This window comes from Euprymna scolopes, chromosome 15 (assembly GCF_053919585.1).
Source record: "Euprymna scolopes isolate OS-2025 chromosome 15, ASM5391958v1, whole genome shotgun sequence".
NCBI lineage: Eukaryota > Metazoa > Mollusca > Cephalopoda > Sepiida > Sepiolidae > Euprymna > Euprymna scolopes.
In genome coordinates, this window is record NC_136496.1 from 92911875 (window position 1) to 92924490 (window position 12616).

Consider the following 12616-nt stretch of genomic DNA (forward strand, 5'->3'; position numbering starts at 1 on the left):
GTCATTTCGTCTCTCACGAGACCTCAAACGTCATTTCGTCTCTCACGAGACCTCAAACGTCATTTCGTCTCTCACGAGACCTCAAACGTCATTTCGTCTCTCACGAGACCTCAAACGTCATTTCGTCTCTCACGAGACCTCAAACGTCATTTCGTCTCTCACGAGACCTCAAACGTCATCTCGTCTCTCACGAGACCTCAAACGTCATCTCGTCTCTCACGAGACCTCAAACGTCATCTCGTCTCTCACGAGACCTCAAACGTCATCTCGTCTCTCACGAGACCTCAAACGTCATCTCGTCTCTCACAAGACCTCAAACGTCATCTCGTCTCTCACAAGACCTCAAACGTCATCTCGTCTCTCACAATATTCCATTTTATGTATTTTAATGGCGATCTTGTGAGAGATGAGATAACGTTTGAGAACTTGTGAGAGATGCGATAACACTCAAGATCTTGTGATACATGAGATGACGTTTGAGATATATATATATATATTAGGTTTGGGGCAAAAATAATGTTTTTTGACATTCAATTTCATATATATAGGAGCTTAGACACAAAGTCATGAGTTTTAAAAACGTCATCTCGCCTCTCACAAGATCTCAAACATCATCTCTTCTCTCACAAGATCTCAAACGTCATCTCGTCTCTCACAAGATCTCAAATGTCATCTCTTCTCTCACAAGATCTCAAATGTCATCTCATCTCTCACAAGATTTCAAACGTCATCTCGTCTCTCACAAGATCTCAAACGTCATCTCATCTCTCACAAGATCTCAAACGTCATCTCATGTATCACAAGATCTTGAGTGTTATCTCATCTCTCACAAGATCGCCATTAAAATACATAAAATGGAATATCCCATATTCTAATTTTATAGCTTATTTAAAATCTTTAATTATGCTTTGATTCTGATAGTGACTTAAAGAAAGAAACTAATGAAATTGAACATAAAAAAGATATTGCGGTAATGTGTAGAAACAGTGACCTAGAAAGAAAATGGCTGATAAGTTCGAGTTTCATATAAAAACTGAAAGAAATCCTTACTCTACTTATAAATTAAAAAAATAGTAAGTGAAAGTTTGCTTCGGTTAAAAAAAAAAGTTTTTTTTTGTATGAACAACGAAATCCATCTTTTGAACATTTCAAATACATTCATCTCCAACCATCAATTGACTGTGAATAACGGTTCAATGTGCATAATAGATTACAGATTTCAAACCCCCAAGAATTGTCTATTCACCAATGCTTTGCCAATCCATTGAATCATTTCGAAATTTTCAAAAAGCTTCATAACTAGGGTTAGGACAACAGCATATTCTTTTCATTGTTTTGACTCTCGAGTGTGTATCCTTATCTGCTTTTATATAGAGTGATGTGATTCTCAGTTGATTAACTATGTCTAACGGTGTCGGATATATACTCTAGAGTCAAAACAATGAAAAGAATATTCTGTTGTCATAGCCCTAGTCATGACAAATTGGAATATTGTTATTTCTTCAGTCCACATGAAATCATTGTCATTTAACAGAAAATATTGATTTCAAAACAAATTTGAGTCAAGACTTGTTGGACACATTTTAAGGACATTTTCTTTCTAGGCTGCTCAAATTTGTTTTGAAATCAATATTTTCTGTTATTCTCATTTTTATTGTTTTTAACACAATAGTTTTGGTTATAGTAGGTCGTTCCGCTTCACTTAGAACTGGGACCCCCTTCCCATTTTTCAACCAATAAGAACGTGACAAAAGAAGAATCTTTAAGTGTGGTTAAAAAAATTTCAATTAATTAAAAAAATAATAAAAACAGATATAAACAACAAAGATGAGAATAGGAGATTTTTGTAGAATAGTTTGTTTTTTTTGTTTTTTGTTTCTTTTAGCAAATACAGACATTCAATAAAGTATTTTTCCGAAATTTGATTATGGATAATATTTTTGGATCATAATAACGGAAACACTTAACAAAATGTCTACTCTCAAATAATGTAAAATACAAATATTTCACATATTAAAAGGAAATATTCCTTAAATGCAAGTACTTACAGGCTTACACACACATATATATATATATATATATATATATTAGGTTGGGGCAAAAATAATGTTTTTGACATTCAACTTCATATATATATCCCTCCTCTATAGGAGTTTAGACACAAAGTTATGTCGAGTTTTAAAAAGCCACTATACTAGATGAAGTGCGCTCTGTCCTACAAAAAACGCCTGAGGAACCCTGTTGGCATTCCCTGGTAGTCCCAGGAGATTAATAAGAAACTAACTCTTAATGAGAAGGTAAAGCTTGGGAGGATGGACCTCTTAAGACAGAATAGAACCATATGTTAGTCTGACAGCAACAAAGCCGGACTGCCAGATTTTAAATTATTACGATAAAATAAATTTGACGAAATGATAGAAAATTAGAAAAGAGGAAAAGCACAACGTTTTTGCCTTCATAAATTGAATAATTTTTGCATGAATGGTCAGAATAAAAAAATTGATTTCTTCTTGTCACTCTTGAAAAAGCCTTCATATCATGAGGGTGGAACGTTGAGATGCCACTTTGAGTTTCTGGTGTTTCTGTTTTTCATTTTTCGTTCGTATATGTGCAATGTTGAAAATGTTTCAGTCCACACAACTTCTTCTAATAAATAATTCAAAACATTTGGTCCAATGGAATGAACTTGTATTTTGGCATCTATATAATACATGAAAATTATTTACACACACACACACACACACACACACACACACACACACGTACTAAATATACAAGATATAAATCTTATATATTTCGAACAATGATAAAATGCACATTAACATATATAACAAAATGTACATGAATTTTTCTTAACAGCAGTCTCACCAGACATATAAAATTTAAAGTCTTAAATAACAAAAACAATAAAAGTATCTGTAAATGTGTACGAGGGATTCTTATTTTAATTATCCCCTCCCTCATTAAAACAACAGTAAACTTAAAAATGTACGTCAATAAAAATAAGTACTAAGCATTTCTGGAACTCAAGTCTTTTCTTATACATCTCCATTTTTTTTTTTTTTCCGTAAAAAAAAAAAAAAAAAATAATAATTATAAATAAATAATAATGGAGGTTTGCAATGACCCAAAAAGAAAATAATTTCCCTTCTTTGGCAAAAGATCAGCGCATCATTCTTTCTCTATTGCAAAGGGAGATAAATATTATTAATCGTATTCATCGAAATTCTCTCCCTTAACAATTTCAGACTGGTGATAGCGGTCGCGACTGGCGAAGTCTTCATTGTCTTCGGTCAGCTGTGAGGCAAATGTCTGGACGGCTGGAGTGTTGGGTGGAACAATATACTGTTCCCTGAGCGATTGACCACCCCTGCAGAGTAAAAAATAAAATAATGAATAAAATTTACTGTCTTCGTTTGTTTTATTTTTATCAATTTATAGGAACGAGTTTTAGTATCAATTACAAGATCGTCCTATAATCAATACGAATAGAAAAAAAAATCAGAACGAAAGCATTTGTAAAAAAAAAAAAAAAAATAATAATAATAATAATAATAAATAAATAAATAAAAATTATGTGTACTAATAAATGTTGGCAGGACCTGTGGAAATTCCATGAAATGAATATATTTAATCAACAAATGGTTTAATAAAATATATTAATGAAATAGATATAAAGAATATATTAATGAAGCTGATATTTTTCTGGATAGGGCTAAAAAAGTTTGTGTTTTGGACAGAAAAACCAATAACATATAGCAAATATGAGTTTGTTAACATTTCCATGAAAATCGTGTCCATATATTTTAAATATAGAACTGAACAAAATGAGATAAATAGAAACAAACTACTACTTACATCTATATACACACTAACAAGAACAAGGTAAACCAACACACACACATACATAATTACATGCTGCCAAATACTCATATACGTATATTACTTACACATGCATATTATTCACTCTATGAACATGCTGCACTTCATTTTCTTGTTCTCGTTCGGTGGAGGAGAAATCCTTCACGACTGAGACAATTTTTATTTTTGTACCTTTTCTCCACGTTAAAAAACGACCCTGGTGTCTAACTCTGTCCCGTGGGGAGGCATAGTAAATAGGTACTATCACCTCAACTTTCTTTAGCTAAACACGTTAGCTAACATATGTAAATAACTTTTATGTTTCTTATCTCTTGTATAAAAATGTTCTGGCATAAAGTTTACGTTTTTCTCAATTTCTCTTTTATAAAACTGTTGGGTTTGTATTACTGTACACATAGATTCAAAAAAGTTGTCAAAAAACAAATATATAACAAATAAATGTTATCAAAGGTAAGATAAGTTACTTTTCTACGTAACTGGATATATTTTTTGTGTTTTTATTCAATGTAACATGTTTATTCAGCTCGAAAAACATGCAATGTTTACCGATGTATTGGAAAATTCAAAATGGCAGCCGACTCTCTCTTTAACACTGTAAGTTTGAGAAAAGATGTTATAAATAATAAACTAGACAAAATACTGTGAGAAATGCGCTCAATATATGTTACCGTGACATAACTTGACATATATTCGGTGTTTTTTTTAATAGTATTTTGTCTAGTTTATTATTTATAACACCTTTTCCCAAACTTACCGTGTTAAAGAGAGAGTCGGGCGCCATTTTAAATTTTCCAATACATTGGTAAACACTGCATGTTTTTCGAGCTGAATAAACATGTTACATTGAATAAAAACACAAAAAAATATATTCTGTTTGGTAGAAAAGTAACTTATCTTGCCTTTGATAACATTTATTTGTTATATATTTGTTTTTTGACAACCTTTTTGAATCTATGTGTACATTAATACAAACCCAAACTGTTTATGTTTTAGGTAACACTTGCTAACTGGAAACCCTTTTATTTGTGTCCAATGTTTCATTTATTTTCAATTGTGTATGCATATATATATATATGTATATATATCAAATTTTAGTCATTCAATAAATTTAAAAATTTATGACGTGAAATGTTTAAATTTCAAATCAAAAGATTTTTATTGTTCGAAATTTGATTTATTTGCTCTATCATGTATATCGAGCAATTTTTATTTAGATGGGATAGTACTTATATAATATAACTGCCAATAATATTTTAAAGACTTATAATCACAGGTTTCCATACCAGTTGATTGTTAGATAATTTTATTCAGAAGAATATATAACAAAGAATTAATAAAACATGTTAAAAACACTTTAAGAAGAGTTAAAAACATAATTAATGGCTTACTTGTAGTTTCACTAAATACTTTGCCAGCAAAATCCGATTCCACATTTTGCTAATTCCTACCCTCTGATGAGAAGGAAAGTATTTCTTTTGAAACTCCGCGGATTAAGGACAATCTACTTAATTTGTGTTTGCTTTTTGAAAATTAAATATTTTTTTAACTCTTGTTAAAGTGTTTTTAACATGTTGTATTAATTATTTGTTCTTATTATAAGCTCTATTTCCTATTTGGTTTTATTGAGCTTTTACATCTGGTTAGGATTACTTTATAAATATTAAGTCTTTAATATTTAGAATATATTTTAAGTTTGCTATTTTGGATTATCTTGGTGAATTTTTATTATATATATATATATATATATATATATATATATATATATAAAATAAAAATTACAATTAAATTTATCAAAATGATCCAAGATGGTAAAATTAAAGTATATTATAAATATTAAAGAATTAATATTTATAAAATTATCTCAGCCAAATGTAAAAGCTCGATAAAACCAAATAGGAAATAGAGCTTATAATAATTTTTTTTTTTTCCCCCTTTCTCTCTTCCCTTATCTGTCTTATTTATATTTTTGTCTCGGAAGTAGAGTGAAAAGTATATCTTATTCTTCTTTTATTAATATTTTTGGAATTTTTTCTTTATTCCTTGTACACATTTTTGTGAATTATTCCATGGATTTCTGCCTTTGGATTATTATGGACTCTCTTCTTCCAAATATGGGATTTCCTGGGATTTTACTTGTACAAATGGAAATTCTTTTAACTTTCTTGGAGATTTACATTTGGATTTTACCATCACTGGATTTTTTATTTTCCACCAGACTATCCATTCATGTGTAATCACCTTTTTCTTCACTATATTCCCTCTGCTTCACTTTTTTGTTTTCAAGTAAAATCTTTGACTTACTTGTTGTTTCATCAAATACTTCTGCATGCAAAATCCGATCCCGCATTTTGCTAATTCCTACCCTCTGATGAGAAGGAAAGTATTTCTTCGAAACTCCGCGGATTAAGGACTATCTATTTATCTAGTGTTTCCTTTTCAGATTAAATATGTTTTTAACTCATTTCAAAGTGTTTTTTAACATATTTTATTAACTATTTGCTCATATATATATATATATACAGTGATGATCATATTTATTGGCACGGTAAAATAAAAGTTAAATTTTGTCTAATAAATTCTAAAAAAGGGATTAAATTAAAGAAAATAACAAAGTATATTATGTATTTTTAACTGGCCTTTCCGATGCAGCAATCGGATTTTAGAAAAAATAAATAACAAAGGAACAACAAACATAATTGCAAAAAACCCTTGTTCAAAATTATTGGCACGATTTATTTAATAATCAATTGTATAGCCTTTGGCCTTGATTACCTTCCTCAGTCGCTTTTCATAGTTTACAACCAAGTTGTTGCACTCTTCAGTAGTAATTTTAGCCCACTCTTCCTGACAATAATCCTCCAATTGAATAAGATTCTTAGGCTTCCTTTGCATTACCCTCAATTTTAATGTTCTCCATAAATTTTCAATTGGATTAAGGTCTGGGCTTTGTGATGGCCACTCCAAAACATTAATATGATTGTCCTCAAGCCATTTCTTAGTCAGTTTAGCCGAATGCTTTGGGTCATTATCTTGCATGAATCACCAACGACGACCAAGTGAGAGCTCTTTAGCAGAGTCTTTCAGGTTTTCATCCAATATTTTAACATAATCTTTCTTTTTTATGCTACCTGTGACCTTAACAAGTCGCCCTGGTCCAGAGGCAGCAAAGGATCCCCAAAACATCAAACTGCCTCCACCGTGCTTCACTGTGGGTATGGTGTTCTTAGGCAGGAAAACTTCGCCAGATTTTCTGTAAATATAAGACACTTTATTATGGCCAAATAACTATTTTCGTTTCGTCAGTCCATAGAACACGTTTCCAGAATGCAACATCTTTATCAATATGACGTTTTGCAAAGACTAGCCTTGCTTTCAGGTGCATAGGCTTCAATAAGGGAGTCTTTCTCGGACGACATGCTTTTAAACCAGCTCTCTTCAAAACTCTACCAACTGTATGTCGAGATACATTCACTCCAGAGGTGCTCTGTTCATCAACAATCTCCCCAACAGAGATCCTTGGGTTTTGTTTTACTTGTCGAACAATTTTCCATTCATCTCTTGGGGAAAGAATCCTTTTTCTCCCTCTACCCTCTAAACTCATAACGTGGCCTTGCGATTTGAACTTGTTTATTATGGCTCTAACAGTGGATTTGGGAAGGTTTAGCTTCTTTGAAATCTTATCATAGCCCTCCCCATTGGTATGGCATGCTACAACAAGCTTCCTGACGTCTTCACTGTGTTCCTTAGTTTTAACCATGGCGATTGAAAATTATAATTTAGTCACTTATAATAGTTTAAATAAATCGCTATCTAAAAATTATCTGAAAAAAATTATTCACTGAATTAGCGTTAAACAAGCATAATATGGCTATAAAAAAGTTCAGAAAGCACGTAAACCGGAAATTGATTGATATTATACTGATACTAAAAGAAAAACAAAGCCGTGCCAATAATTTTGAACAAGGGTTTTTTGCAATTATGTTTGTTGTTCCTTTGTTATTTATTTTTTCTAAAATCCGATTGCTGCATCGGAAAGGCCAGTTAAAAATACATAATATACTTTGTTATTTTCTTTAATTTAATCCCTTTTAGAATTTATTAGACAAAATTTAACTTTTATTTTACCGTGCCAATAAATATGATCATCACTGTATATATATATATATATATATATATATATATATATATATATATATATATATATATATATATATATATATATATAATAGTAAGAACAGAGCTGTAAAGTTTACAAATAGTTTTTTTATTATTCGGTAGATAATCCTAATTTCAAAGAATGGTAATTATTCTCATCAGAGGAAAAACTGTTAGCAAAGTAATCAGATAGTCACACTAAAATATTTTAATATTTCTATGTATTTGTTGGTCATTGCATAGGATGAAGCTAAAAGTTTTGAGTTTTAGTCACAAAACTTAAAAAACAAAAATATGAATATGGAAAACAGTTCATGTGAACAGTTGATTCAGAGTTTAACATTACGACAAAAAACAACCAACTGTATATAACGAAAAAGTCCAGTGTAATGGAGGTTATTAGTTGGAGGTAAATGAGCAACAACAGGTGCCTCAGTGGCCCAAGTTGAAAAACAAGACGTCAGAAATATATATATATATATATATATATATATATATATATATATATATATAAATTTCTGACGTCTTGTTTTTAAATAATATATATATATATATATATATATATATATATATATATATTTAGGACGTAAACAAATATATATATATATATATATACTATTTAAAAAAAAAAATTTTTTTAATAATATATATATATATATATATTTTTCGGGCGCAGCAAATATATATATATATATATATATATATATATATATATATATATATATATAATATTTTTTATATACATATAAAATATTATTGCTACTTACCTTATACAAATTAAAACACCTCCCTTTATCCAATCATATAAATTAAATTCTGCAATTCCTGAAATGGAAACATAAAAATGTTATATTAAAACAAAATCTCTTCATATACACTTAATATATAACATTTTGTTATTGGAGTTTCTGAGTTTGTCATCGACAGCAATTATCTGATAAAACAATATTTTATTCTGACTAGCTGTTTTTTTTTAACCATTTTTTTACATTAAAATTGCATTTCCCTTTAGATTCTTAAAAAATACTTATTCCAGTTCAGAACTTTATTAACAGGGAATCAATTTCACTAATCCTCTTTACATTTTCTTCTGTTTGTGTTCTGAATAAAAAAATAGTCTAACTTTCTCTATCACAGCTTTGATATTTCTTGTAAACAAATGTAATTTGTTATATTAAGCGATTAGTTCAAATTATTTGTATATCACAACATTAAAGTACAAAATATTTCTTTATTAGATTGTCTTATATTGTGGTCTACATGCAATTATATAAAAGTCCTTTTGATCTCATTCATGGACTTATTCCTGATTATTGCATTTAATTTTATTTCCTTAAAAACTATAACAGCTTCAGAAATCAATCTTCAAGATACACGACATGAAATTAATAGATGAACTAAGATGACATAATCATGTTGATACACAACTTCCTATTAGAGCATTGAAGTTAAGTGACATTGAGATATCAAGTGGAGGACCATTTGGAAATATTGGGTGCAGTATGTGGGATGCAAAAATGATGTGGCTGTGGCCATCTCTTCTGACCAGGATATATATGCACTGGGGGACCTCTAGTGAATTTAATATTCTCTAAAAAAGCTTCTCTCCCATTGCAGGAAGATTAAACACAAAAGTCAGGAAACTGGAATTGAAAAACCAGCACCTCGGAGGAAGAGCACTCTAGCAGGCAAAAACTGCAAGAGCAGCCTTGTCAGCATTTCCCAGCAGTGGCGTCTCAAATGATTGGCTTTTTTTTTTTTTTTTTTTACATAGGCATCACCACATTATCAAGGCCAAGAGGCCACTCAAGGATAAGGGTTAAAGAGTGTACATTAGAAATTGGACAATATAGTAATCATTAGTAATGATTAAATAATAATAATAATAATAATAAATTAAATTGAAATTAACTCCTTCTCAAAGAGAGAAGGCAAAGCCTGGGAGGGTGAACCTTCTGGAGCTTCACAGGATCAGCATCATACTACAATCAATAGGGAAAAGTTTATAAAAATGCTCTCAACTTTATTTTGGTACTAAGATTAAAAAAAATAAACCAGCAGTGCTAAAGTGTCGACACAATCTACTCTGGGTGAATTTCACACTAAGTTCAGGTCCTATTAGCTGAACTCTTACATTATGTCAGAGATTTGATTGAATTTAAAGTTTTTGTCAACACTATAGGTCATTTTATGCCATAGAATGTATTTATAAAAAGATAGTTGTTTGATTTGAAGATTTGAGTTAATAAAAAAAAAAGAACAGGTAATTACTCACCAGGAAAATATCCCGGGCTTGCACGTCCTATGTACATATAAATAATTAGAAAGAAAAGGAGTTCACCCAACGTGTAAATCCAATGGATGGAGAACATTACTATGATACAAATAAAACCCTGAAATAGAAGAAAATTACATATCAATAAGTGATATATTAAATAAAAGATGAGGAACAAAAGTTCATTATAATTTTATTTTGAGGAAAGAAGATAAAATGAAGAGAAACCCCATTTTAGGCCATGGCACCTAAATATTTTCAAGCTAACTTTTATTTATATTTTATACTTTGTATAATGATTGCCATTCTCCGCTTCTGATGAGAAGCATTTAGCTTCGAAATGCCATGGAGGTTTTTTTCTTATTGAACTGATGATATAATTTAATTTATAAAACTCACTATGTCTGTGTCTCTACATTTTCAAACTAAAAGTCACAGAGTGGTGCTAGGGGCCTCAAATGATTGGATCTTTTATGGACAGTTCATTTATGGATCTTTAGGCGGTTAAAATAGATTTAAGGGGTCAAAAAGAGGTCAAAATTGAAAAAATCGTTATACATTTTGTACATTCATCATAGTTTATTTTTAATCAGTTTATATGCGTGTTACTTTGGTACAGAGGTAACGTCACCAGCTTTGAATGCTATAGTTTTGCTTTCGGTTTCGATTCTAGCTGATGGCACCCAAATACTTTTTACTTTTGAAATCACGACTTTATAATAATATATATGAAATTTGGACAAATTAAAATATCATATTTAAGCATATTTTATGACCGGGCAAAGCCCTCCACCCCTGCTAGTAAAGTTATATGTAACTTTTTTCCTTATCTTTTATTTAATATATTTAATGGCTCCTCTTAACCGTGTAGAGTTTTTCTATATTGATAGATTTGCTTTGTTAAAGATATATTCTTTATTAGCTTCATGTAATAAATAATATAAACAGAAATTATACATTAAACAATTGTAACGTTACACACGTGTTAATATGTAGACCCAACACATTGTCGACTCCATGCAAGAAACATAAGAAAGAAATAACTACTCATTTTTTTTTATTTTTCATTGAAACAACAACATTTATTTCTGGGTACTTCCCACCGAATAAAACGTGGTCGTTCTCGTGATCTTTCTCTCTGATCTCTGAAACACGTTTGTGATCCTCGATCTGTGCACACGTTCTTTTTATCTTTTTTATTTTCTTCCTCACCGCGACGTCACTTCACACACAGCTCAGCATTTGCATACAGCCATCTGTACTCTATTACACATTCCCCTCAACATACAAAAAGAATTATATATCAGGTTGTCTAGAAAATTTGTGCTGATTTGTGTATTCAAATTTTACTAAAAGTTTGTAGCATCCACTTCATATGGCCGGACCAAGCATCCAAAAGAGGCATTCCAAATGCAATCACGGTTTTCAACACACACACACATGTGAAGAACATGCAAAGACACAACCTCATGATTCGTCCAATCGTACACATACGATAAAAGGACTATGTTGTGCTTCACACATAGTGATACAACAAATAGTCCAGAACTTTTTAGAACTTGCTTATATAAGATTTTGTACACGTAAACCAAACCAGTCAGGATGCAGTTAAGAAGGATCTCTCACTTCCACTTACAGAGCAATAATTACCCAAACTCTATTTGACTTTATTTAATGTTTATTTATTTTTATTTATTTATTTTTTTTTTTTTTTTAATTTTCTTCTTTTGAAGATTGTAATACTGGGTAAGGGGTAACCAAACCAGTTGCCAACATTGCCCTGCTTTTTATTGAAACCAACCGAGAGCTCTTTTTAGTATCCTCGTTGTTCCCTTAAGTTGTTCATGGATCTCTTTTACACTTGGTTCACCAGGAATATTAGTTAGGTAGGACTTCAAGTTCTTCTTTATAAATCCTGTGGCACCTATAATAACTGGTATGATTGATATCTCCTTAAGATTCCAGTTTCTTTTCATATCATACATGAGACCTTGGTATTTGGTCTTTTTCTCCCTTTCAGCTCTGTTCAGACCGCCATCATTAGGAACACTCACTTCAACCAAGGTTGCAACTCTCTCTGACTTATTCCATATAACTATGTCAGGTTTCACGGCAGCATTTTCAAGGTAGGTGGCTGTAGGGATTACATGGTCGAAATATATGGTATATAAGTCATTTCCAACTGTTCTTTCAGGTTGATGTTCCCAGGATTTGCTGCTACACTGGATGTTAAATTTTTAACAGATACTCCATCATGTTTCGCTGTATAGTAGTCGTCTCCTAAAAGAACCTTGCAACTTGATA

At 30.8% G+C, this 12616-nt stretch overlaps 1 protein-coding gene across 1 annotated transcript in view; it reads right to left on the reverse strand.

The window, feature by feature from the left end:
* Positions 1-1093: 1093 nt before the first annotated feature.
* LOC145293986 (solute carrier family 12 member 8-like) overlaps positions 1094-12616 on the reverse strand; it is a 104092-nt gene continuing 92569 nt past the window's right edge. The window contains exons 11-13 of the mRNA XM_080140879.1: positions 10313-10430; positions 8805-8862; positions 1094-3370 (exon numbers count right to left, since the gene is read on the reverse strand). Coding sequence (XP_079997005.1) covers positions 3208-3370; positions 8805-8862; positions 10313-10430 — 339 coding nt within the window. The 3' untranslated portion in view covers positions 1094-3207. The remainder of the gene's footprint in view (positions 3371-8804; positions 8863-10312; positions 10431-12616) is intronic.